Here is a 27,158-nt window from a genome sequence, read left to right as displayed (position 1 = left end):
GAGGCCACGGCCCACCTGGGGCAGGTGCTGTCATCACACCCCCCACCCCATGGTGGGGGGGACTCTTCCCTCCTGCAGGGCCCTGGCCCCCTCCTGGTACCCGCCGTGGGGGCACAGCTCTGCCACGGCCCCATCCCGCAGCGCAGCCGCACACAGAGCTGGGGTGTCTGTCCGGTTTATTGGGGGGGGGGGGGGCAGGCAGGGGGCACCTACCGTGGAAGGCGACATGCAGGGCTGTGTGAAACAGCGGGGTCGGGCACACATGGCACCCGGTTACGGGACAACGGCACAAACACGGCACACACTACCAGGAGCCAGCGAGCAAGCGGGTGGGTGGGCAGGAGCCCCCCAGCCCTGCCTGCACCCCCCTCCCTGCCAGGGTGTCCCCTTCCCTGTGTGTAGGGTGGCACCGCAGGCTGGGGCGATGCTGGGGGGGCTGCACCCTGCTGCCCTTGCCACCAGCTGTGGGGGGGTGTTCCAGGGATCTGGGGGAGGGGCACCGGTGGCTGGCAAGGGGGGCACCCCCCAGCCACGCAGCGCTGTCCTGTGGGCATACAGACTTCCCCGGCCAGCAGGGCCACCTGCAGCTGGGACAAGGACAGGGACACAGCTTGGAGGGGTTCCACACACCCACCATGCACTTCACCTCTGCCCCATGCTGTGGCTTAGCGAGCACGGGTGTGCACACGCACATGCATGCACACACGTGCACACGCATGCCATGGCAAGCGGGGAAGCATGGTTGGGTGGACATATGGACACACGCACACATACACACAGGCACAGGCTGGCCCAGGAGCATGGTCCGGCATCCTGACTCAGCGGGAGTCCCCCCGAGACACACGCGGCATCCTGGGGCGCTGGACATGGGTATGTGCACGCACACGCACACATGTGCACACACATGCACGCAGGCACACACAAGGCGAGTGCAGGCAAGCAGACCCGCAGCACATGGAAACACACAATGCACACACACGCGTGTGCAGCCCCTGCCATGCGCCCCTGCCACGCTGCCCCCCGTGTCCCCAGGAGGGCTCTGGCCGTGGGGCAGCACGGCCCCGGCCGGCCGGGGGTCTCACTGGGGAGGGGGCTGCGGCACTACGGGGAGGAGGAGGAGGAAGGAGGGGAGGCGATGAGCAGCACACGTCCGACAGTCCCGCCGGCCGAGCCCTGGGAGCGCCGGCATGGCGGCGGGGCGGGGGGCCTGGTCCCCCGGGTTAGGCCAGCTAACTAACGTGGGGGAGCCGAGGGGCTCCCGCTGCCCCCCGCCCCGTGGGCTGCCAGCGGCGGGAGGGATTGTCCGTGGGGGACGGAGGCCTGGAGCCCACCGGCCTGGCCAGCGTCCTGGGACAGGGGTCCCGCATCCCGTTGTGCCGGGGGGTCCCGTCCCCGTCCCTGCCCATTAACTGCCAGGGTCGGAGCAGTGTCTGTGCAGGGGCTGTGCCCCGGGCGCGGGGGGCAGCTGTCCGGGCAGCGAGCGGCGACGGGGGGCGGCGGCTGCCGGCTCCACCAGCAGCACCACGTCCGGCGGCGGGGGCGGCTCGTCGTGGGGGTCCGGGGTGCGCGGCAGCTCCAGCGGCACCGGGTAGCTGGGAACCTGCGGGAGCAAGGGCAGCCGGCATCAGCACCATGCAGGGGCAGCTGGACATGGGAGAGGGGGCTCGGTGTGCCCCCCACCCAGCGCCAGGCTGTGCCGGTGGGCAGTGGGGCAGGGGCACAGGCGGGGGGCTTCCCCAAGCCTGGGGGCGCAGGGTCGACCCCAACCCACAGTGGAGCTGGAAGACAGGGTGATGTGGCACAGGAGAGGGGCTGCCCCGAGCCGGGGGGCTCGGGGTGACCCCAACCTGCAGTGGGGTGGAGGGACAGGGAGACGGGGCACAGGAGGGGGATGGCCCCAGGCCTGGGGGTGCAGGGTTGACCCCAACCCGCAGTGGAGCTGGAAGATGGGGTGATGGGGCACAGGAGGGGGGCTTCCCCAAGCTGGGGGGCATAGGGGTAACCCCAACCTGCAGTGGGGCTGGGAGACAGGGAGATGGGGCACAGGCTGGGGGCTGCCCCAAGCTTGGGGGACTCAGGGGTGACCCCAACCTACTGTGGGGCTGGAGGACAGGGAGATGGGGCACAGGCAGGGGGCTGCCCCAAGCCTGGGAAGTTCAGGCATGACCTCAACCTGCAGTAGAGCTGGAAGATGGGGTGATGGGGCACAGGAGAGGGACTGCCCCAAACTTGGGGGTCTGGGGAGCAGGCTGCACTCACCTGAGAAAGCGGCTGGATGGGGGTGATGGGGAGGACAGGCTGCAGTGGACACGGGGGGCCGGGGGGCTGGTGGGGGGATGAGACCGTGCTGTAGGCGGGCGGCACCAGTGCAGCCTGACGCTGCAGCAGCTGCACGATGGAGCTGATGTCTGTGGCCATGCGGGTCTCCAGCCTGCAGACAAACATGCATCGGGGTATATGGAGAGCACTGCATGCCGTGGGGCAGCACAACCTCATGGCAGCCCCCTAATCGCCCCGTTGGGAGCGACTGGGGGGCTCCCATGTGGTCGTGCTGCCGTTAAAGCCCCACAAGTACCTGTTGAGCTGCTTCTGGAGCAGGTCAAGGCGCATCTCCACCTCAGAACGCTGGCGGCGGTTCATGGATGGCAGCGGGATGCTGAGGGCGGCATGAGCTGGGATGGTGCAGCGTGGCAGCTCCTGGTACTGCCGCCCCCGGCTTTCCCCCCAGAAGCTGAAGATGTTGGAGACCCCCGAGAAAGCTCCTGTAAGGGCAGCAGCAGGGGGTGGGGGGAGAATCAGTGGCCTTAGGGTCTCTTGGCAGATGCATGGGAGCAGGGAGGGATGCATCCCAGCAGGCAGACGCTCCCCTAGGCATGCCATGGGGATGCAAAAGCAAAGGGGGTGCAGGGGGGTAGGGGCTGCATGGAATGGGGATCCAGAGGGTGGGTGCAACTGTGGGTATGGGGGTTCGGGAGCTGCCAGCGGGGGCTGGTAGAGCCCTAAGCAAGGAGGGGAAGAACAGCGGGGGGACCCCAGGGACCCCCCCACGCTGAGCCCCCTGGTCCCCATCCCCACCTGAGAGGGGATTGCACATATCGCTGCCCTTGCACTCTTCGGCCTCGGTGGGTGCAGGCGCCTCACTGCCTGGGCGGGCACTGCAGAAGGGCGAGAGTGCGGTGGCCCCCGGCCCGGGCCCGGGCAGCTCGTCCTCGTCACTGGAGGGGGAGCCGGAGGGCGAGCTGGAGTGGCAGGGCTCCCACTCGGCCGGTCCGTGTGGGGCACCAGGCGCCTGGCAGCTCCTGCCCAGCCGCAGTGTCTTCTGCCCACTGCGCAGCTCCCCGGTGCTGGCCGCGTCTGCGGGGGACAGATGTCGGGTCACCATGGCCCCCCGGGGCCCGGCCCCCCCCCGGCCCCCTGGGTGCACCACCCCCCGGCCTCACCTTTCTCTGTGCGCCGGCGGAAGGACAGCTTGCGCTTTCGCAGGCGGTTGAAGCCGCTGTCCAGTTCATCGCTGCCCGGGGAGCCAGGGATCATGTTGGTCTACGGGGAACAGGGGGTGAGACTGGGGGGAAAGCCAGGTGTAACACCCCCAGGCTGGCAGGGACTGGGGGCAGAAGGAAGCTGGTGGGGTGACGCTGGGGGGCTTTTGGTGCCGTGTCCCCCTATCAGCCAAGCACTGCCGGTGGGCATCCCAGTGTGAGTGTCCCCCATCCCTGAGCACGCCCCACACCACGAACCCCCAGTTTGCTCAGGACTCCCCCCCGGCCCAGCAGGATGGGTGCCCCACGCTGCAGCCTCTCACATCGCGCAGGTTGAAGGTGATCTCCAGACTGGACCAGAAGTGGTCGGAGAACTCGGGGTACATGTCCAGCACCTCCAGCAGGTCCTCGCGGTGGATCTTGTGCAAGTCACAGTAGGTCAGCGCCCGCACATCCGCATTGGACTTCCCTGGCCGTGCGTACAGGTTCAACGGCTCCCCAAAAATGTCATTCTTCCCTGGGAGAGGAGGCACCGGTGAGGAGGGGCGGTCAGCCCATGGGGCACGGCTGTGCCCGGGGCTGGAGGGGACTCCCGGGGCTCACCCAGGATGGCCACCACCACGTCCCCACGCAGGATCTCGATGGAGCCGCGGGAGATGAAGTAGAGGGCAGTGAGGACATCCCCGGCATGCACCAGCGTGTCCCCGGGGGGGGCGTGTGTGGTCTTGAACTTCATGGCCAGGGCGCGCAGGCAGCCCTTGGTGGCCCCCTTGAAGGGCTTGCAGTTCTGCAGCAGACTGCGGTTCAGGTGCAGGCAGATGTCTGCCTGCAGGCACTCAGGGAAGCCCTTCAGCACCTGTGAGACATGGTGGGGGTCACAGGGTGCCGGGATGGGGGCACACAGAAGGGCAGGGGGGAGCCGTGCTGCCAGGCACTCACCGCATTCATGTCGATGCCGTTGGTGTAGGACCAGGCGTGCTGGAAGTACTCCTCCAGGCGCTGGCGCAGCGGGTTGGGGATCTGGTGGAAGCGGATGAACTCGCGGACACGCAGCATTTGTGTGTGGTAGCGTGCCGTGCCGGAGTACAACCGCTGGATGATGGCCGACACGTTCCCGAAGATGCTGGCGTACATCAGGGCTGCGGTGGGGTGAGCAGTGTGAGGGGCAGCCCCCAGCACCGCTCCCCCAGACCCCCCCCGCCAATGGGGGCTGAGGGTGCAGGGAACCCATCATCGTGGGGGCACCCATCATCATCGGGGCACCCACCATCATGGGGGGCACCCATCATTGTGGGGGCACACCTCTGCAGACATGCCCCCCCTGCCCTGGGCAGCCCTGCGCACACACGTGAGCACACCCCCCTGCCTAGCCCTGGCAGGCACGAGGGGTCCCACTGGGCTCCCCCTGGTGTTGTGACCCTTGCACCCACCCTCACTGCTGTGCTCACACCCACAGCGGTGCCCAGGCCTGCAGGCACCCCGTGAGCCCACTGAGCCGTGCACACACGCGCACGTGTATGCAGAGCTGTCTCATAGACGTGCTCTGGCCATCGCACACTCGCAGACACATGCTCGCGTGCAGAGGCACAGCAGTGTGTGCTCACACGTGCACATGCTCTATGACATGTACAGATGTTCACATGTGCACAGGCACACTCACACACATGCACACTCACACCCCCCCCACACACACGCACACACCCACACCTATGCACCCTCACACATACACACACACACATGCATGCTCACATGCACATATGCATGCCCACACGTACACGTGCATGGTCCCACACGCACATGTATACACACACACATGGACTCACACATGGATGCATACTCACACACACATGCACGCCCCCCCACACACGTGCATGCATGCTCACATGTGCTTGCACACGCATGACCCCACTCACATGTACACCCACACATATGCACAGGCACATGTACACTCACACCCCCCCCAACACACACAGTCACATGATTGCACGCACACACACCCCCACGCTCACATGGATGCCCACGCACACGGACACCCACACACCCCCAGACTCACACACGTGCGCACATGTGTGCCTGCAGTTCCCCGCCCCCCCCTCCAGGCATGTGCCCCCCACAGCCCCTGCAGCGAGCCCGCCAGGGTGCACGCCGGGGGCACTCACAGCCAATGAGCATGACACAGATGGAGAAGATCTTCTCGGAGTTGGTGTTGGGGGAGACGTTGCCAAAGCCGACGCTGGTCAGGCTGCTGAAGGTGAAGTAGAGCGCAGTGACGTACTTGTCCTTGATGGTGGGGCCATAGAGGGGGTTGCTGGCGTTGAGGGGCTTGCCGATCTGGTCACCCAGGGAGTGCAGCCAGCCGATGCGCTGCCCCTCCACGTTGCCGATGGCGTACCAGATGCAGGCCAGCCAGTGGGCGATGAGGGCGAAGGTGCACATCAGGAGGAAGAGCACGGCTGCCCCGTACTCTGAGTAGCGGTCCAGCTTGCGGGCCACCCGCACCAGGCGCAGCAGCCGTGCCGTCTTCAGCAGCCCAATCAGCGTGGTGGTCTGCAGGGGAGGGGGGCCACAGCAGGGGTCACCGAGGGCTACTGCCACAGAGACTCCCACCCAGCCCTCCAGAAGAGAGGGGGCGGCCTGCCCCAACCCGGGGACCCCCCAGCCTCTCTGCAGGCAAGGCAGCCCTGGCCCCTCTCCCCACTTCAGGCTCCGGTGACCCCAGTGCCCCACCCACACACACCCCTGGGGGAAAGACCCCCCGGTGCTAGGGGGCCCCACAGAGGTGCGTGGCAGGGTGGCAGTTAAGCCCACTCCCCCACTGCACGTGGCACTGCTCCATCAGTGCTGGGGGTGGGGGTCCCCCAGGGCCAGACCCAGATTCGCTTGCACCTGCGCTCAGTGCCACATGCTGCCTGTGCCTTCCCTGGCACCTACTGCCCCAGCACCCCCCATGACACCGCAAGTGCCAGCCTTGGTCTGGGGGCATGTGCAGGTCCCCCAGGAACCACCCCATAGGAGGACCTGGCACCCAGGGAACAGCACCCACTGCCCTGGCTCCCACTGTGGCACCACAGGCACCTAGCCTTGGCCTCAGGGTGTGTGGAGGACCCCCAGGCATCACCCTATGGGAGGACTCGGCACCTGGGGAACAGCACCCACTGCCCTAATACCCACCATGGCACAGTGGGGCCCCAGCCCCAGCCTGGGGGCACACACGGGACCCCCCATGCATCACCCTAGGGGAGGACCCAGCACTGAAACAGCACCCAGCCCAGAAAGGGCATGGCGCAGCCAGTGCCATAATGGCACTGTGGCACTCCGTGGGGCAGCTGATACCTCCTCAGAGCCAGAGCCAAAGATGAGCAGGTCAAAGGGGATGGCAGCGACCATGTCAATGAGGAACCAGCCTTTGAAGTAGTGGATGGCGATCTTGGCAGGGTGGCTGACCACCTCCTCGTTGGAGTTGACGTAGGTGGTGCGGAAGTTAATGAGGATGTCGATGATGAACATGATGTCCACAATGAGATCGACGACGTTGAGGGGGCTGCAGGAGTAGCCGCAGTTGTGGCGCTGGACCTCCTCCTGGTCATTGAGCAGGAAGGCGGCGGAGTAGGGGGTGAAGATGGCCGTGTAGATGACCAACAGCAGGATGAGCCAGTCCCACACTGCCTTGAAGGGGCTGTAGTGCAGGATGGTCCATTTGTGGATGCGTGGTGCCTGCAGCTTGTACTCCGGGAGGACATCGGCACCCAGCGACAGCACCTGGGCAGGCAGGTGGGCAGGGGCTCAGCTCCTGCAGCTCCCCGCTGCCCCATGGGGCTGAGCCCCCCAGCCCCCCCGAGTTGCCTTTGCCAGCCACAGACAGAGTATCCCTGGGCCAGGGCTGCTCTGGTGGGTACCAGTGACCCAAGGGTGCTCTGGGGTGACAACATGGCTCTCTGCAACCGCCTGGAAGGAGGCTGTTGCGACATGGCGTCGGGCTCTTCTCCCAGGTTACAAGTGACAGGACAAGAGGAAATGGCCTCAAGTTGTGCCAGAGGAGGTTTAGATTGGATATGGGGAAAAATGTCTTGCCTGAAAGGCTGGTCAAGCGCTGGAACAGGCTGCCCAGGGAAGCGGTGGAGTCACCATCCCTGGAGGGATTTGACAAGTGTACATGTGGCACTTAGGGACATGGTTTAGCGGTGGGCTTGGCAGTGTTAATGGTTGGACTTGGTGATCTTAAAGCTCTTTTCCAACCTCAACGATTCTGTGATTCTATGGGGTGCAGCATGACCCCAGAGCTGGCGGTGAGGGATGCGGAGGAGACAGTTGGCAGGCACGGCTGGAAAAAAGCCACCCCACACCGCAGACCAACCCACGAGCCCCCCTGCCCCACCGGTGCTGCCCAGGTGCAGTTCCCCCTGTAAACACTCGCACCTCCCTGCACGGACACGATGCTACCCCTCGGCAAGGCACATCCCTGTGCCCCCCTGCCCATGCCACCTCCAAAGCGGCAGCAGCCGCCCCAGAGCTCTGCTCCAGCAGGACCCTGGCACAGCTGCTGCCAGACTGGGGCCGGCAGCCCCAGAGGCACACAGTGACGCAGCTGTGGGCTGCCACGGGTGCCCCAGCCTGTCCCTGTGCCAGGCCAGCTGGCAGAAGCATCACAGAGCCCCGGCCACGCCACAGGGCTGGGCTATAGGGCTGGGGCTGCTGCCAGCCAGGTCCCAGCTCAGGGAGTGGGACTCCAGCAGCTGGCACAGCGGATGCAGCGAGGTGCAGCAGGCACAGCGAGTGCAGAGGGCACAGTGGGGTGCAGCATGTACAGTGGTTGCAGCTGGCACAGTAGGGTGCAGCAGGTGCAGAGGGTGCAGCTGGTACAGTGGGGTGCAGCAGGCACAGCTGGGTGCAGCAGGCACAGTGGGCACAGTGGGTGCGGACAGTTCCCGCATCCTCAGCAGGACGCTGCCTGCTGAAAGCCATCCCCCACCCTGTCCTTCCCCAGGCAGGGATGGGCAGGCAGCACCCATAGAAATGAGGGCTGGCATGCAAAACACCCCAGCACGGTACTGACATATGGGGGGGCACACCCCCCCCAGGTGTTGCCTCGCCTGCCCCACGGCATCCCACTGCCCTCAGCACTGCACTCCATCCTCCTGGGTCCCACAGGGCCGCTGCCCACCCCATCCCTGCTGCACACACACGTGCATGCACAGGCAGAGCCCAAGTACAGGGGTCTGAGGGGCACCACTGTGCCCCGGCAGCTGTGCCCATCCGTCCCAGCCGCCTGGCATGGGGATTAGATGTACTGGCTGTGGGGCGAGGGGCACCAGCTATAAATAGGGACCGGGTGAGTGGGTGCCGGGGGGCAGAGGGGCCCTGCGGTGGGGAGAGGGTGCCGGGGCCCCACAAGGCAGAGCCAGGCTGGGCATGGTACCAGCCACACGGGACCCGCTCAGAGCAGCTGCCAGGCTCAGGCAGCCGGGGTCTGGTGGCCACCGGCTGCATCCAGTGGCTCCACACGGAGCGCCAGGTACCCAAGGGCAGGGGTGGGAGCCGGGGTGATGCCAGATCACCAGGTGGCAGGACACCCGGCACAGCCCTGCCCGGCTGAGGGGGCACAGCCTGGGAGCATGATCCCGGGGGCCCCCTGGGAGTCCCTGAGGGGGTCGCTCCCTGTGCTGTCCCGCTCTCAGCCATCACGTGTCCCCGTACCGCCACCGAGGGAGCTGGCAGCAGGCACAGCCCCGAGGCGCAGGTGAGAAGCGACGGGGGCGACCCGCAGCCCTTGCCCACCACCCCACCACGGCCAAGGGCCACAGCCCCCGCCCCCCGTGCCGTGCCGTTCTGCCTGTGCCCGCAGCAGCCGGGCGCTTGCCCACCGGCCGCATCACAACAGCTGCGCCACGGCCGCACAAGCACGCGGCAGGGCCCCATCCAGCCCCCAGCCCGGGGGGTCCACCGTTCCGGGGGGGCTGGGGAGGGCTCCCCGTGCCGGGTCGCCCCGGGGGGCTGTGGTCCGAGCGGGGGTCAGAGCGAGAGGCAGCTTTACATAACCACCCCAAACCCAGAGCCGGTGGCAGTCATGGGGGGACAGAGCCCGAGCCCACCCGCGGCCACCACCAGGATGCAGGTCCCCCGGGGTAGGCACAGCACCCGGACCCTCCTGCCACCCGTGTGGCAGCACCCACCACCCCTCGCCGGGGCTGGGCGGCGGCGGTACTGGTACCTTCTCCTCCTGGCTCTGCCCCGCGGAGCGGGCCGTGTCGCTGTCAAGGCACAGGCAGGTGCCGCAGAGGGAGATGCCGGGCATGGGTCCTGCTCCGGCCCGGGGAGGGGCGGCGGGGGGGCCCGGCAACTCCTGGAGCAGCTGCAGGAGCGACGCCAGCATCCTCACGGCTGCCCGCGGCCCCGGCCCCGGCCCATGGCGCACCGGCGGCGCTCACTCCCTGCCGCCCGCCCGCCACCCGCGCCCCGGGCACCGGGCACTCGGCCCTCCGCCGGAGGCGCCCGTGCTCATCCCGCCGCCCCTCCGGCCCCCGGCACCGGGCGCGCCTCGCGGGTCGGCTCGGCGGGAGCGGCGGGAGGCGGCACGCGCCACCGGCAGACGAGAGGAAAATTATTGGGGCGGAAATTTTTCCCAGCCTGCTCCGCTCCCGCAGGACGGCGGTGCTGCCCCCAGCCCTTAACCCCCCGCACCCGGGCGCGGCGCGGCACGGCGCGGCACGGCACGGCACGGAACCGCACGGCACGGCGCCGCACGGCGCGGCGCTTGGCCGGGCGCGGGGCCACGGGGCCGCCGTGGCGCAGACCCTGGTGCGGCCGCGGGTGGCCACAGGCAGCCAGCCCAGGCGGCAGTTGTCCTGTCACGGCACGGGGTGGGACGCATCTTGACCCCATCAGCATCTTTCGGCCAACCGGGCACCGCACTAGTGCCAGCACCCGCGCCTGGCACGGGGGGACGCAGCCTGGCCCTGCAGCGGTGAACAGGGCATCACGGCGTGCAAGCACACCGCGGACACAACGCGGGCACCTGCGCGGTGCTCACGGGCTGGGGAACACGGCTCCCACCCCGCCGGTTCAGCCAAAACATCCCCTCCTACCACCACCGCCACCCCCTCGGGCCACGGGGCAGCAAGCGATGTCGCCGGAGGGTACACGTGCAGCCAGTGTCACCCCCCGTCCCCAGGTGCCACAGTGGCCTCACGGGGTGCGTGGTGCCCGGGGCTGAGCTCGGGGAAGTGGCACGGCGCCGCAGGAGCTGCCGTACTGATGCGGCAGCAGCGCCGGGGATGCGCCGCAGTTCCCGTCGGCCCTGGCTCACCCGCCGCCACCCACGCGCAGGGGTTTCCCGCTGGCACCCGTGTCCCCACGCACCGCGTGATGGTGACGGACGAGGCCACACGTGCGGCGCGCGCGGTGGGTGGTCCCGGCGGCGCTGCTGGGGGGGGGCTGCGTGCTGAAACTGCACAGGGGCCATTCACATGCCCCTTCCCACATGGGATCACGCTGATGTGGGGCCATATGGGGTCATGCTCCCACGGGGGCACATGAGGTCATGGGTACGGTGAGGGGGGACAGGGGGTGAGGATGCTGTGAGACACATGGGGCTGGGGTCCCACGGGGACACATAGGGTCAAGGACACCACAGGAGCGCAGGTACCGCGGGGCACAGCCCCCCCCGCCCCAGGCTCCAGCACACCCAATGGCGGGTGGGGGCCCTGGGGGTCTCCTAGCCGTGGCCCCCAGCCCCAGGAGCCGCCTGTGGCCCGGTCCCGGCTGCCCCTTTAAGCTGCGGCTCTGCCAGCCCGGCTCCATTTTTAGCCAGGGCAGGGGGGCCGGGGGGGGGGCGGCTCCAACAGCCAGCCGGCTCCTGCCTCTAAAATTAACGCAGCTGCCGCGCCAAATTGGGACAAATCCCTGCCTGCAGCAGGCAGGACGGGCAGTGCGGGCAGCTGCCCACGGCCCCAGCAGTGCCACACTCTGCCTCCTCCAGCCCCACCAGCCCCACCAGCACCGTGTCCCCACTCAGCCTGGTGTGACCCCTCTGCCCAAGACTCCCCCATGCTGCTCCCCTCTGCCCAGCACAGGGGCCGTTCGCATGCCCCTTCCCACACGGGATCACGCTGTGTGGGGCAGGGTGGACCTCCCGGGGGCTGGATGGCGGTAGAGGGCCCCAAAGCCTGCACAAGCCCCAGACCCCCAGGGACGTGGCAGGTACCATGGTACCACAGACCCCTGCCCAAACCCCAGCACACATTGATCATCCGGACCCCATGGGCATGGAGTGGGGGAAGTCCAGATCCCCAGGGGTGGCACAGACCCTGCACCCCTCTCCCACCTGGACACCTCCCCCCCAAAAAAAATCCCATTTGAGGAAACCCCTGGCTGTGCTGGCAGCTGAGAACGGATGGCTGAAGGACACAAGGGAACAGGCACTGTCAGCCCCACGGATACACCCCCCACCCCACCCCACTCCACTCCCCCAAACACACCATCAACCCCCAGCATCTGGCCACCTCCCTGCCGTGGCCCCAGCCCCAAGGCTGCACTGCTAGTGGGAAGCAGCCCTGGCTCCCCCACCTCCTGGTGCTAGCCCATGCCTCAGCCCCAGGCAGAGCTGGGGACTCCCAGCATGGCAGGGGCACAGCCACCAGCCCCCCCAGCCATGGGGACAGCACATCCCCATGGCTGGCACCGTCACAGACCCGCACCCACAACAAGAGCACCTGACCCACCCCATGGGCACAGACCCTCAGCCCAGACCCCACACTGGGGCTGGCACATGGCGACCTCGTGGCCCCTCAACCCACACCAGCCCAGCAGGTCACGATACCACACCAATGATGCCGACAGGCAGTGGGACCACTGGCGGTGACACAACACCTATCAGTCACCGTGACACAGATACTGGTGGTGCCGACACTCGGTGACACATACACCGCCCCAGCACAGGCACGCAGCACCTCACACTCACGGTGACACGTACACCGACACCTGCTGTGACACTGGCACACAACACCCAGCCCGCACACCCGGAGACACCCAGCACGGCACCTGCTGCGACCCAGACACCCGCGCCCACGGGGCACAGCCCCCTTGCTGCCACAAATACCCCAACCCGTGGCCGGGGGCCACCCCCAGGCACCCCCAGCCACTGCCACCTGGCACACTGGTGCACCTGCACCCTGCCATGACCCAGCACCCTGATAACCCCCACCCCAGCAGACACTGTGCACCATGGCAAAACTGCCCGGCACCAAGACCAGGCAGGTGTCAACGTGCTGGTACCCCCCCCGGACCCCAAGACCCACACTGACAGACACCCCCAACCAGACACCCAGCATCCACGCGCTGATACCGACATCCAGCACCCGCAGGTACCCAAGACCCACATCGGCAGCCAACAACTGCACCTGCAGGTACCCAACAGCCACAGGCACCCAACACTGGCACCGGCACTCAGCCGACACCTGCACAGCGACCCCCCACCAGCACCAACACAGGCACCCAACACTAGTACCAGCACCCACCTGACACCTGCCCAGGGACCCCCCACCAGCAGGTTTCCAGCACTGTCCAGAACACCCAACACCAGAACACCGGCACCCAACACGCACTGACCGCAGCATCCGTGGTACCAAACAATGCCGTGCTGCCCAGCATTGACAGCTCCCACACCAGCGCTTATGGGGGACTCAGCACCCTTGGGGACACCCAAAGCAGGACAGGCACTGACACCCAGGGCCCACATTGCCCCACAGCTGCAGTGGCCACCACAAGTGCAGGTGCCTGACACCAGCTGTGACACCCCTGCCACCCTCACAGGTGCCAGTGCCCGCATCACCTAACTCGCTCTCCACGGCAGTGGGCACCGGCCATTGGCAAGGCACCAGCACAGCCCTGGCAGTGCGGACGGCAGGTGCTGCAGCAGTGGGGACACCCCAACACCCGACTGTCCCCACCTCGGCAGCAGTGGCTGGTACTCACAGCGTTGAGCTGCGGCAGCGGTGCGGTTCCCTTGGCACCCCCCGACATGGGCGCCAGGGATGGGTGGCCACCCTAGGCCAGGAGGCAATGCAGGCACCCTGCTACGGACAGCACAGCAGCAGCACCGACACCCTGCGGTACCGGTGGCACAGCGGGGTGACGAGCCCTGTGACGGGGTGACGTCCCCACGGGGCGGTGCGTCCGCCCCAACACCCGAGCCCCACCTGCTGACGCAGACACCCAGGGTCCCCGGGGCTGACCCACACAGCCCACAGCCACTGTGCCACAAACCACCATCGATGGGACAGCCATGGGGACCACCTGGGGACATGGTAGCCACTGCAAACTCCCGATGCTGCCCCAGCTGGCAACACCCCTTGCCACTGCCACGGCCACGCTAGAGCCGCCGTGGCAGAGCCGGTCGCAGCACCGAGCCCGGCAGCGTGCCCGTGGGTGGGCAGTGCCCCTGCCACCCTGGCTTACGGAACCCACAGCAGTTGGCGGGAGCCCGGCTGTCACGACAGTTCTCGCGGCTCCCCGGCCCCCCAGGATGCTCAGCCCCTCACTGCCCCCCAGCCCCCCGGAGCGCGGCCGCCGCCTGCTCCGACGCCTGGTGCCCCCTCCCATCCCGGTTGCGCCCCAACCCAGCGTGGGAACGGCCCCGGGACACCCACACCTACTCGCGACGGGACAAGCCCCGGGAGCCCGGGACAACCCCCCGTACCCCCCCCCGTACCTCCTGGGCCACCAGGCTGGAGATGCGGACGGCGCGGCGGACGCGGTCGCTCCTCCGTTCCCCGTCGGGGCGGTCGCCGCTGTCGCGCCGCGCCGGGGCCATGGTCGCGATCAGCGGAGAGAGCCCTGCGGTCCCCCCCGCCGCCCCCCGGCCCGGCCGAGCCCAGCCCGGCCCGGCCCGGCGCTGCCCGAGCTAGCGGCAGATGGAGCGGGCGGGCGCCCCCCCGAGCCCCCCCGCCGCCGCCCGCCTCCGCCGGTCCCGCTCCCCGCCCGGCAGCCGCCGCCCCCCCGGCTCCAGCTTCCGCCACTCCCCGTGGGCCCGTCACGCCGCGGGGAGGGACTGAAAACACCCCCCGCGGGGAAACTGAGGCACGGGGGGCAGGGGGGGGCACTCCCTGGGGTGCCCCTGCCTGCTGCTGCCCGCAGAGCCTGGACCCCCAGGGACCCCCCAGCCCCATCTGCTGCGGGGTGGGGATGGTGAGGCGCTGGCAGCCCCCCCCGGCTGGTTCCCGGCACTGCCAGTGCCCGGTGTCCCTGGCTGCTGCCCAGCCCTGGCAGCGAGACACTGCTGCGCCTGCCCACCGCCTCTGCCCGCTCCCCTCGCCGAGGGGCAGCCCTGGGGGGCAGCATCTTCACCTAGCGGGTCCGGGGGAGCACCCGCCCCATCACCTGGGGTCTTCCCTGCGCCCCCCACCCTTACTCCCGCCCACCACCACCAGCCAGCGAGCCCCGGGCCTGTGGCAACTCCCGATGACACTCCTCCCAGCCGGTGTCCCGGCAGGGGCACCCACTAGCCCTGAGCAGGGCTGGGGGTCCCCCCAGATGTGCCGCCCCAGCCTCCACGACAGTCACAGCAGGCAGTGGCACATGTTCCATTGCCCTGCGACACCGGAGACCCGCTCTGTCCAGGCCGGTCAGTCAGCATGGTGCCGGCAGCACCCAGCACCAGCACTGTCCCACCACACTGTGGGCAGGGGTTCCTGCCAGAGCAGGCTGGGGGTCCCCAGGGCTGCCGCAAGCTGCCGAGATGCCACAGAGCCCGTCCCAGCGTGGCAGTGGGGCCTCCTGCCTCCCCATCCGCACCACCCAGCGCCAGCCACGCAGCCACGCAGCCACGCCAGGCCCCGTCCGTGTCCCTGTCCCCACCAGGCTGGCACAGCACGCTGGCCGCGGCGAGCTGGCAGGCCCAGCAGTGTGGTGACCTTCATGGGCTTCGGGAGCAGGCGGTGTGGGAGCGGGCAGTGCGTGGGCTCCTTCACCTGCCGTTACTGTGGGTGATTCATGGTGCCGCTGCCCGGGAGCCCTGGCCCCTCCAGTGCTGCCAGCCCGGTGGCTCACTGCGCCTGAGCCGGGGCTGCCCCACAACCCACTGGCAAGGTCCTGAGCACGGTGGCCACCCCTACGTGGCCCACCCACTCCCCATGCCACGCCAGCATGTGGTGTCCCCCAGGCCACAGCAGGCACACACTGGACAGCAAGGACCTCCACCCCACCCCGGGGAGGTGGTGGGTGCTCCCGCCCAAGGGAGCCCAGCGCAGCCGAGGCGCAGCCAAGACCCCTGGCCTGGCACCATGGGCCAGGGCTGCTGTGCCCCCCCACCCGCTGGGCACTGCGTGGCAATGCCGGTCACGGGCAGGAGGGAACGACCGAGGTTTGGTGCAGGCTGCTGCCTGCCCACACAGCAGCAGCCACCACAGCATCAGAATTAATTACACAGCAATCAGGATGCTTTGCTTGTTAGCGCACTGGAGAGGAACAGGGCAGGCCAGCCAGAACATCACAAGGAGTGGGGAGGGGGTTTGGGGGGCTTTGAGGGAGTTTGGGGAGGCCCCACCCCTGTGTCTGTGGGGCTGGGGTCCCCAGCCCCGCAGAGGGGTCCTGCAGCTGCCCCAGCACCCCGCGAGGGGGGAGGGGCTGGGTGCCCACCCCAGCACTGCCTGGAGAGGAGCCCCAGCAGCAGGGCTGGGAGTTCCCCATGGGATCACGGGGGTCCTGCATGGGGCCCCCCTCACCTGTGCGAGCAGACGCAGGGCAGGGGGCGGGGCTGTTCGGGGACCAGCAGCGTGGGCAGACGTACCCAAGCAGCTCCATCCCCTGCCAGCTGCTGGGGCCCCTGGGGAGAGGGGATGTCAAGGGGCTGCCTGGGTGGCTTGGGGATGAGGCAGAAGGGACAGGGAGAGCTCCCCGTCCCTGCAACCTCACCCCCAACCCCCCCGGGCAGCCCTCCCTGTGAGGGTAGACAGAGGTCCCGGGAGCCCAGCAGCCCCCAGCAGCTTTCAGTTCATTAGCTGGAGCCAGAATCAGGGTGTAATTAAGCATCCACCGCCGCCTGCTCCCCACAGCCAGATGGCAGTTACACAACGTGCCAAGGATTAGCCACCACTGCCAGCCCCCTGGGCACCCCCAGCACGAGCTGTGGCAAGCTGGAGGCATGGAACAGCCTGCCATGATGCTGGGGCTTGTGTCCTCACCAGGACAGAGCCGGGGCCGAGGGATGCTCCAGTCCCAGGGGGCGCCTGCCCCATTCCTCCCCACTAGGAGCCCCCTGGGGATCCCATGTGCCATGTGGAGTCTGTCCCAGCCACATGCCACCCAGCCATGGCATCCATCCCACCCATCCTCACGCCCTGACACAAGGGGCAAGGACCACCCCAGCCAATTGCCCCGGGGGCGAGGAGCAATGGGGACCCTCTGGACCTCAGAGGGGGAATGACAAAGGCCATGTGGCACAACCAGCACCAGCCTGCACCTCCAACCTGCCCCAGCATGCCCTGCTCAAGCCAGCCCCCCCAGCACGCCACTGGGCCAGGGCACCGTGGGGACCCGGCCCTGCCCTCGGCTCCCTCCTGCAGCGCCCAGCCCCATCCTGCAGCCCCCTGCACCTCCCAGTGAGCTCTAGCACCATCTGGCACACTCCAGCACCTCCCTGCACACTCCAGCATCATGCTGCATGCTCCAGCGTCATCCCACAAGCTCCATTATTGCCCTGTGTGTTCCAGCATCGGCCTGCACATTCCAGCATCACCCTGAGAGCTCCAGCATTATCCCACAAGCTCCAGCTCCTCCCTGCATGCTCCAGCATCATCCTGCACACTCCAACACATCCCTGCGAGCTCCGGCAGCCAGCTGCCGTGCAGAGCATCCTCTGGGCTCTGGCCATACCCCGAGCCCCACCCAACCGCCTCTGGCGCTGCCCAGCCACCTCCGTTGGCGTGGCAGGTGCCGGTGGGCTCACCTGGGTGACCTTCTCGGTGACATTGTGGGTGCGGTCCTTCAGCTTGGTGGGGGCGATGATCTCCTTCTCGCCGGGTGGTGCAGCCAGGAAGGCATCCGCTTTGAAGTCCACGAAGTTGAGGGTGATCTGGGGGATCTTGCTTATGGCCCGGTAGCGCATCAGGTCCGAGTCGGAGGTGGAGTTCAGCAGGGCACTCCGGACGTTGTTCATGGCCCCTGGGCACGGGGACTGTCACCATAGGGGACCATAGCCCCGCTGTTCCCCAGGGCTGGGGTCCCACAGCAGGGCGAGGGGAGCAGGGAACCCCAGGGCTCAGGGGGTCATGATGGCAGATGAAGGGAGCGAGAGGCCCCGGCACAGGGGAGCACCCCCAGCCAGGCGCTGCAGGGCTGTGACCCAACAGCTTGCTATCATTTACCATTAATATAATTATTTTTCCCTTCCTAATGCACTTAGCAGGATTGGGGGTTAACGAGGCAATTGCTGGTGGCTCTGTGCTGCCAAGGGGATCATGGGCTGCAGCAGGTGGGGCCGGGCACCGCGGGGGGGGGCAGGGGGCTGCGCGATGAGGGGAGCCAGGGAGCCCCTCACCCCATGCGCTGCAGCCAGGCAGGGGGTGTGCACTGGGCAGCCACACCAGGGTGGCGCCGGGGTCCCTGCCACGCAAGGGCGGGGCTTGGTGCCGGGGCGGGGGGCGGGGCTCAAGGCTGCCCCAGCCCACCCCATGCCAGGTGCCGGGCCCCACCAGGCGCCGGAGCTGCCGGCAGCGCAGAGCATCACAGCAATGAGGAGCCTGACAGTGACAAGTGCCGCGGCAACCCCGTGCTGGCACTGCTGCCAAGCTGCCGGCAGCTCCCTCCGGCTGCGCTTGAAAGCTGCCCCGGCACCCTGCGTGCCAGGAGATGGCCCTGGCCCTAATGAGCTGCCAGCCATAATGACTTCACCCCATGGCCACACGCTGCGCCGGGGCAAGAAGCTGCAGGTGCTGGCACTGGTGTGTGCAACACCCGCGGTGTGCCAGCAGTGCCGTACCAGTGCTGGAGCCACGATGCATGCTGGTGCCAGTGCTGGCGTGGCGGTTGTGGCAGCGCTTGTCACCCTCGCCCTTCATGGTCTCGATGTCGTCAACGGAGGAAGCACGGCGCACGCTGTGGATGCTCTCGTGGGAGCGGCTCCGTGCCAGGCTGCAGTTGGAGAAGGCGGCGTGCAGGGCCAGGCGGTCGGCGCATGGCGAGGAGTGGGTGACGGGTGGCTCAGGGGGTCTGTCCCCCATCAGTGCTGCCTGGTCCTCAGGCTGGGCCCCCCCCAGGCAGCTGGGCTCCAGTGAGGAGGTGGCCTCCTCAGCACCAGACTCGCTGCTCTGCTTGGAGAAGTCCACGACAACGGCGTCAGGTGGCTCCTGCGGCAGTGACTGCTTGCTGCCCGCCAGTGCCAGCAGCGCCGGCAGCTTCAGCCTGAAGGACTTGCTGCGCCCTGGAGGGAGGAAGGGGCACGGTCAGGGTTGGGGTCCACCCACCAAACCCACTCCATGGGTGCTTGGCGACCTGGGCACCCACTGCCCTCGCCACGTGCTGTGTGGCACAGCGCTTTTGGCACAGCACCCGGGATGTGGGGTCAGTGGTAGCAGTATCAGCACCACCTTGGTAGGACTCGGTGCTGCAACTGGCACGGCAGTGCCAGCACAGGTCCCCCCAGTCATGCCACATGCACTGGCACCAGCCCTACCTGCAGGGAACCAGTTGGCGGGGGTGACCCAATGGTTGGCATCCTTGTCGGGCGAGCCTGGGTGCTCCTTCTCCATCACCACCTCAAAGTTCAGGATGAACATGATGACGGCCCCATCCTCGTTCTTCACCGGCACCACGTCCACCAGGCACAGGAAGCAGCTGCCTATGGTGCAGGGGGTGCTCAGCACCGTGGCAGCATTGCCCCCCATCCCTGCTGGGCACCCCCTGCTGCCATCTGCCCTGGTGGGGGGTGGGGGGCAAGAACTTGCTGACTCAGCAGGATGCCAGCCCCACTGCAGCCACATCACAGGGAGACGCTGAGGCACGAGAGGGTGGAAGGGGCCCTCAATTCCCCAGAGCCCCCCAAAAACATTCCAGAGAGCATGTGGGGTGAGCGTGGGGCCTGCAGGAGGTGGGGGCTGTGGTGGAAGCAGCGCTGGGGGCAGCCAGGGTGCCAGGCCAGGCTTAAGCTGCTCAGGACTTGTTAACAGCTGCAGCGTTAATCCTGCTGCCACAGCTGCAAACTCAGCTGGGGGGGGGGGGGGGGTGGGGGCAGGCGGGGCAGAGGCAGCCCAGGGTAACGGCTCCAGCATCCCGCATCCCCACCATTTCCCCACGGAGCCACTGCCCTTCCCTCTGCAGGAGTCCTTGTCCACCCTGGGGATGCATGGGGTGGCCTCTGCAGCTCCCCCCCGCCTCCCCCCCCCCAGCATCCCAGTGACGCCCCAGCACCTACAATGGCTGCAGTAGGACACGGGATGGGGTGACAAGCACATAATGCCAGAGCGCTGCATCATCACCACGCGGCTCCTCTGAGCCGCAGCCCCCACTGCACCCCCACGCGGCATCCCCCCAGCTGGCAGCGGGCCCGGTAGCCTGCGCCGTGGAGCCCAGTACGGCAGGCGCCAGCTGGCGCCGGCACCATCCCCAGCCCCACATGGGGAATCCCTGCCCGCACGTGGGGCTGTGGGCAGGGGGCCAGTACCACAGGAGGCATGTGGCATGCCATGGGCATGGCACACCAGGGCACAGAATGGCACGCCATGGGCCACAGCAGGGTCCCCAGCTGGGCCACCCGCTGCAGGGGGATTAGCGGCACCGACACATGGCCACCCTGCGCCGCCAGCAGCTTTATTTCATCCTCGCCCACCCAGTACCCAGCTCCTGCGGGAAATCCTAATACCCCTGATCCCCCACACTGGGATGCATGCCAGCACCGGCCACGGGCACCTCCGGCCCTCCCACCCGTGGCAGCCCCATCCCACTCCCTGCAGGCGGCCGGCCCCGGGGCAGGGGCAACGGCAGTACCCCCGCGCCGGGTGCATGCACCTCACCTTGCTGCCGGCAGGGCCTCCGGGGGGAGTCAGGGTCCCCCAGCACCTGCCCCATGCACCCCTGGGGCTGCAGGCATGCGGACCCATACCCACGTGGGCTGGAGAGGTGCAGGGGGTCCTGAGTCTGGCCGTGGCCTTGGCCAGCCCAGGTCACACCCCCCCCCACGGTGTGCAGCACCCCCGTCGGCTGCCCCCCCAGCCCAGCTGCTGAGCTCAGGGGCTGCGGCCCTTGGCACCGCCGCTGTGCCGGCTTTATGCCTAAATATGGCTGCGGGCAGCAGCTGCCGGCGCCACGGGACGGCCACGCCATGCCATGCCATGCGCCCTGGTCCAGCTGCCAGCTGCCTCCAGCCCTCCCGGCACCAGCTGCCCGTGGGGAAATGGGGTGCAGGGCTTTGGGGCACAGGGATGCCCAGGGCGAAGGTTGAGGGCTCAGGGCACCAAAACACCAGACCTACACATGCCTGTACTGCGGTACTGGCTGGGGGGAGAGGTGGGGGCTGTGCTGAGACCCCTGCCCCTCCAGTGTCCCCCTGTATCCCCCCCCACCATTCCACTGCCTCCCCCAGCATCCCTGTCCTGCCCCAGCATCCTACTGCCCCCCCAGCATCCCCCTGTCCTGTCCCAGCATCCCACTCCCCCCCCCAGCATCCCCCTGTCCTGCCCCAGCATCCCACTTCCCCCCCCAAGCATCCCCCAGCCCCCCTCCCAGCATCCCCCCCAAGCCAGACCCCAGCAACCTCCAGCCCTGCAACACGTCCCCCTCCCCTGGCCACACACCCCCAGTACCCTGCCCAGCCCGGCACAGGCCCTGCGCCAGGAGTTGCACAAAGTGGCTGCCGTCCCTGCCCTAGTAGGTCTGGGGGCTCTTGCACCCCCGGGCCCTCCCGGCCTCTGGGACTGCAGTCACGAGTGGCAGGGACGGAATGTACCCCGCGGGGGGGAGGCTGCTCCCGCCCCCCAAATGCACCCACACACCTCCAGACCAACGCCTCAAATCCATGCACCCCCCTACGCTGCAGCCCCCGCCCCCGCCAAGCTGAGGCTGAGCTGCTCCCCACGACCGCCAGGGGGCAGCACCGGGAGCACTGAGCACCCTGCCGCCGACCCGGTACCCCTACCGTGCACCCCCAAATGCACCAAGCACTCCGCATCCCTCCCTGCACTGAGCACCCTGTGCCCCCACCCTGCACCACACTGAGCACCCAGCACCCTGACACCCCTGCGCCCTGCAGTGCACTGTGCACCCCCACATCACGCACCACGCACTGTGCCATGTTGTGCGCCCTGCACCCCACATTGCATCATACACCCCCACACCCTGCCCAGCACCGCGCAACCCTACACCACCCACCCCACCCTGCATCCACACCACACCAGGCACCCCATGGCACAGCTCAGCCCGCACCATGCACCCCTCCCTGCTGCACAGCCCCCACCATGCCGTGGGACCCACACCCTGCACCACGGTGCTGTGACCCAAAGGCCAGGCAGGGGCACCCAGACACATGCACCTCCATGCTCCCCCATGCAAACCCCGCTGGCATCCCCATCCCCACAGCACCCACCGTGCCGGCACTGGCATGCTGCCTGCCACCACCCCCCGGGGCTGAGGCTGCTGGCGCCTGGCCTGGCTCCCACCGCGGTGAGGACATGACCTTGCCCAGGCAGCGCTGGCAACACCAGCGGGAGCCACCGTGTACTGATGCTCCTCACCAGCACTACTGGCCCATGGCCACCCAGCTGCAAGTGCGGTGCCAGCGCGGTGCCTGGCTGGGCCAGGGCAGCCCCACCAGCGCAGGGCAAGCACCTGCACCCGGCTGCGCCAGCTCTTGCCAGGCTGGTGGGGACTGGGGGCCTGATCCGGCTCCTTCACGCTCCCAGGCCAGCACCCAGCCTGTGCCAGCAGACAGGGACAGGCGCTGCTGCAGCTGGCCCTGGCTCCAGGCCATCAGCCTCCCCAGCCATGGGTGTCAGGGGTCTCTGCCCACTCCCTGCCCCAGATGTGGTGTGGCACCACAGCAGCTGCCCCTGTGCCCAAGGCTGTCCCCGCAGGGCCCTGGCTCCTCTGTGGCTCCCACGACCTTCCGGCGTCCCTGGCAGCACCAGGGCTGTATAAACAACGTCGCTCAAAACTAATGGCTGCAGCAGCGGCTGGCGACACGGCAGGGCCCAGCCACCTGCCTGCAGCACAGCACGGCACTTCCGTGTGCCACACCATGGCGGTCCAGGGCCGTGCCAGGACAGGCTGGCCGGGCACTGTGGCAGGGCTTGGTGCCAGGGGGATGCCAGGGCAGCGGAGCGGGGTTCAGCACAACCACAAAGGCACGGATGGGATGAGCAATGGCAGCCATGCCAGGGAGATGCCGGGGCTGCCAGGGCCAGCAGCAAGGCCACAGCCAGTGGCAGCAGGGTCCCTGCTCGGGGTTCAGGTGCCCCAGTGCAGCAAGAGGCAGCAGGTGGGACCCCACCTCCCAAGCACCCGGTGCCTGCTCTCGCAGTGCGGTGGGCAGCCTCCCCACCCCAGTGCTAGCCCCACCGTGGCAGGCGGCACCAGCACTGCAGCACACTGCAAAGGGGATGCCCATGAGTGGTACCACTGCAGCCAGGACCCACCACACCAGCCCCCTGGACACAGGGCCAATCTGTGGGTACAGGAAAACCCCATACCCCAAGGGCAGTGGGACTCTGCCACCAACGCTGCTCCTGCCCACTCCCCTGCCCCACGCAGCTCTGCCCCGTGGGCCAGGGCAGCCAGGTCCCCACAGATCCCCCATCCTGGCCCCCTGCCCCAGGGAGGTCCCGGCCATGACAGAGAGAGTTAAGCAGCAGCTCCCCAGCCACTGCACACACCCGCCACTGCTGCTGCCTATAAATATCCCATCGGAAACACCACGCTCCCCAGGGACATGGCACGGGCAGCGCTGCTGCAGCACCAGCCACTGCCAGCACCTGCTGCCACATGCCCTGGGTGCCCCCGCTGGCCTGTGGGCAGGGGAAGCCCCATCCCCACCCAGGGTCTGGGGCTGCAGGACAGAGCTGCCCCCTCGGGGTCAGCCCTGCCATCCAGGGCAAAGTCAGGCCCTGGGCTAGGGGACCCCACTGACATCACCCCCAGGACCCTACATCCCGCCTGCTTACAGGTTTCACAGCAGCACCCAAGAGCCCAGGCTGGGGAGGGGGCTGGCAGAGGACTGACAGCTGTCCTGCTGCAGCACTGCCCTGGCAGCCTTAGTGCTGGGGGGGCACAAGCCCAGATCAGATCCCCCAACTGGTGCCAGGGCCGCAGCCCCCGGCCCGGGGACACAGATCTCATCCCCTGCTCTCTGGAGATGGGGCACCTCGTCCCATCCTGGCTGGCAGCTGAGGGGCACAGGCACCCCTGGGCTGCTGGCTCAGCCTGCCCACCACTGCCCAGAGCCAGGGCTGGAGGCACCAAGTGCAGGCAGGCAGCAGGTGGGCACGGGTGCTGCTTGCAAGCACAGCAGCTGGGGGGTCCTAGCAAGGGCCCCAGCAGGAGCCTGAGCCCCGTCCCAGTCTGCTGGCACACACCAGCCAGCAAGCAATGGGCAGGGTAATTAGCACAGCCCTAATGAGAACTAACAAAGCATTGCCCACACTGCTGGCAGGGAACAGCCATGTGCTGCCTGTGCCCTGCCAGAACCCAGCACCATGCACAGGTCCAAAGGGCACTGGCACCAGGTACGCCCGCCTTGGCGCCACTGCCCCAGCTGCCAGCCCTGGCTGTGCCAGGCACCACAGTGCCCAGCTGCCTGGCCAGCACCGCAGAGCCGCAGCCAGCTGCGGCAGGACAGGGGCACGGCAGGGACTGGGGTGTCCTCCCACCCCAGCTCAGTCCTCAGAGCCTCTGGCAGCCACCCCAGCCGGGACCCCTGGCACCCCGCACCCCAGAGGCCAGGTGGCACCAGGAAGCCAAAGCCATCGTTGCAGCACGTGGTGGCTGCCGGCAAAGCCGACATGGGGCCAGCAGCTGGGAACCAGCTTTGTTTACTCTGCCGCCGGAACCAGGGCCGGGTGCCGAGAGCCGGGACAGCTGCCATGAGAGCCGGGACACCTGGTGGAGGCACAAATGGGGCTGCGGTGCGGGGCAGCCCCAGCACCGCCAACGTGGAGCTGCACCCACCTGCTGTCACCGTCCACTGGCACAGGGACCCCCAGGACTGGCAGCGCTGGGGCAAGGCAGGGGGTGCAGCACGGCCCTTGTGCCCAGCCTGGCCAGTGACCCCCCCCATGCACCACATTCTCCGGTGTGGCAGCACTGCGATGTCCACTGCAGGCTTAAGCCCCACAGCCTCAGTGGTTTGCTCCAGGGCTGGGTGCAGCGCAGCACCCACATCCCACCCAGCCATGGGGCAGCCAGACCCCCAGGACAAGGCAGGCTGAGTGGCTGCTGGTGGGGCAGGAGCTGGCCCAGGCCAGCAAAGCCATGCAGCACAGCAGCACAGAGGCTGCCACCCTGCTACCCCCCTCCGCTTCCCCAGCACTCAGACCACGCTGCTCCAAATCATGTCCCCCCACTGCTCCCCATGTCCTTGCTGGCAGGCAGCGCAGTGCCCCCACACCCCACGTCATCCCCCACTGGGTCGCAGCACGCTGCTCCCACCCCACAGCTGCAGCCCCATGGCACATGGATTCCTGGCACCCCACTGGTGCCCCCAGCACCATCGCTCTGCTGCGAGTCAGGGCAGCAGCCAGGGCAGCCGGCAGAGCTCCAGTAGTGCCAGTGAGGCAGGACAAATCCCCACCTGCGAGGCCAGAGGTGCTGCCCTTCAGCACACAGGCACCAGCTGCTGGTGCCAGGCTCCCACCCACGCTGATGCCACCCACAATGCAGCAGGGCCCGGCACAGCTGATGGATGGCCACAACTCGAGGGTCTATCTGCCCATGACACAACGAACAGCCACCTTCACCCCCACGCAAATAACCATCAATTTCCGCCGGCGGCCACATGGCGCAGGTCCCTACCATCCTTGCGGTAGAAGCAGATCTCCACCTTGCGCTCCTCAGCACCCAGCAGCGCCTGGGCGATCTGGGCAGCGGCACCGCGCTGGGTGCGGGGCCCATGGAGGAAGTCACAGGTGCTGGGCTTCTGCATCACCTCCGCCCGTGAGTACCCGCACAGCTGGCAGAAGCCGTCGTTGCAGTAGATCACCGCGCAGTTCTCCACCCGGGCATTGGCAATGATGAACTTGCGGCCTGGGGGAGAGGGAAGGGTCACTCCCTCACGCCCCTCCCAGACCAGCACCCCACCGGGATGCTTCGCTCCATCCATCCATCCATCCATCCATCCTTCCATCCACCCACGGCTCTGGGCTCCCAGTGACTGAACACCTGCAAGCTGCCCCACTCACTCCCTGGAGGGCCCCCCCAAGGCTGCCAGCACTGCCACCATCACCGAGGGGACCCCCCGCCATGGGGACTCCCCCGCCATGGGGACCCCCCCGCCACCGCGGCCTGAGGACAGAGGCTCAGCTGGGCCAGCCCAGCCCTCCCCAGGACACCATGCTGCCACCAGCCCCTGGCTCATGGCCTGTCCCCCAGCACGGTGACACCCCACAGCTCAGCCCCACGGGGTGGTATCGCCCCCGGGCCACCGCCCAGCCCTGCCGGGATGCCGTGCCCGATCCTCCCCAGCACTGGGGCCCCCCGCAGGCCCCGCTGCCGGCACAACGGCACGGCTCGGGGGGGCCGCGGACAGCCGGGGTGCCCTGGCCGGGCGGCAGCCGCGGCGGACGAGCCGCCGCCGGCGTCTCCATCACCGCTGGCGCTGGGCCCCCCCGAGGGGCAGGGGGACCCCGGCACGGCCGCCCTGGGGCCGGCGGGGGCCAGGAGCCGGGGCGCTGCCTCATCACCCGCACCCCAAACCCTGCGCGGAGCCATGCGCGCGCGCGCCCGCCCCCCCGGCTCCCGGCGCCCCCCCGGCTCCCGGCGCCCCCCCACCCCCGGCCCCACTCACTCTGCCCCTCGAACTTGCGGATGATGGTGTCCAGGAAGGTGTTCTGGGGGGCGACGTGCCCCCGCCGCACCGGCATGCTGCCCGTCCCATGGGCAGCGCAGCCGCCCGCGCCGCACCGCCGGGCCCCGGGCACGGGGGGGGCCGGGGGGGAGGCGGCCCCGCGCCGCGGGGGGTCCCGCTGCCCTTGAGCCAAGGACGGCGCCGGCGGGGCGGCTACGGCGGGGCTGGGGGGCCCCGGCCCGGCCCCGGGGAAGGCGGGATGCGGGGGGGGAGCACGCAAGGGGTTAAGACGGGGCCCTCCCCCGCCGGGGCCGGACCCTGCCCGGCCGGGGCCGGGGCCGGGCCCCCCCGCACTACCCGCTGGGTGCGCGCCGCGGCGGTCGCAGCATCGGCCTTATTTAGTCAAGGAGAGGCCGGGGGGGATGGAACCCCCGCCCCGCCCCGCCCCGGCTCGGCCCGGCTCCGTTCGGCCCGGCCCGGCTCCGTTCGGTTCGGCTCAGCCCGGCTCGGTTCGGCTCGGCTCGGCCCGGCCCGCAAGGGGTTCGGCCCGGATCCGTTCGGCTCGGCTCGGCCCGGCCCGGCCCAGCTGGGTTCGGTTCCGCCCGGCAGGGGCTAGGCTTAGCAGGGCTGGGCTGGGTTGGGCTCGGCGGGGCGGGGCTCGGCTCGGCTCGGCCCGACCCGGCCCGGCTCGGCTCGGCTCG

The 27,158-nt window shown here is 68.6% G+C and overlaps 1 protein-coding gene across 1 annotated transcript; it reads right to left on the bottom strand.

Moving 5' to 3' along the window:
- Positions 1 to 187: 187 nt before the first annotated feature.
- KCNH2 (potassium voltage-gated channel subfamily H member 2) lies at positions 188 to 27,152 on the bottom strand. Its single transcript, XM_055709741.1, has 15 exons — positions 26,458 to 27,152; positions 25,467 to 25,697; positions 19,144 to 19,308; positions 18,451 to 18,891; positions 17,419 to 17,633; positions 6,813 to 7,238; positions 5,639 to 6,026; positions 4,419 to 4,618; positions 4,083 to 4,335; positions 3,803 to 3,996; positions 3,441 to 3,540; positions 3,076 to 3,354; positions 2,576 to 2,762; positions 2,260 to 2,431; positions 188 to 1,600 (listed from the first exon to the last, which is right to left on the bottom strand). The coding sequence occupies exons 1-15, from the start codon at positions 26,531 to 26,533 to the stop codon at positions 1,406 to 1,408; spliced, it is 3,522 nt and encodes a 1,173-aa protein (XP_055565716.1). The 5' UTR covers positions 26,534 to 27,152; the 3' UTR covers positions 188 to 1,405.
- Positions 27,153 to 27,158: the final 6 nt, after the last annotated feature.

This window comes from Falco cherrug, chromosome 4 (genome assembly GCF_023634085.1).
Source record: "Falco cherrug isolate bFalChe1 chromosome 4, bFalChe1.pri, whole genome shotgun sequence".
NCBI classification, from domain to species: domain Eukaryota; kingdom Metazoa; phylum Chordata; class Aves; order Falconiformes; family Falconidae; genus Falco; species Falco cherrug.
Note: the sequence above shows the minus strand (reverse complement) of the source record. Positions and strands in the feature narration are given on the sequence as shown.

What these genes read in the sequence shown, in the direction of transcription:
- KCNH2 (XM_055709741.1), bottom strand. Translation starts at nt 26,533, where the DNA reads ATGCCGGTGCGGCGGGGGCACGTCGCCCCCCAGAACACCTTCCTGGAC. An exon ending in CTGTGTCATGCTCATTGGCT is followed by an intron (nt 4,619 to 5,638) that starts GTGAGTGCCCCC and finishes ACCCCACCGCAG; the next exon opens with CCCTGATGTACGCCAGCATC. An exon ending in CTCCAGAAGCAGCTCAACAG is followed by an intron (nt 2,432 to 2,575) that starts GTACTTGTGGGG and finishes GTTTGTCTGCAG; the next exon opens with GCTGGAGACCCGCATGGCCA.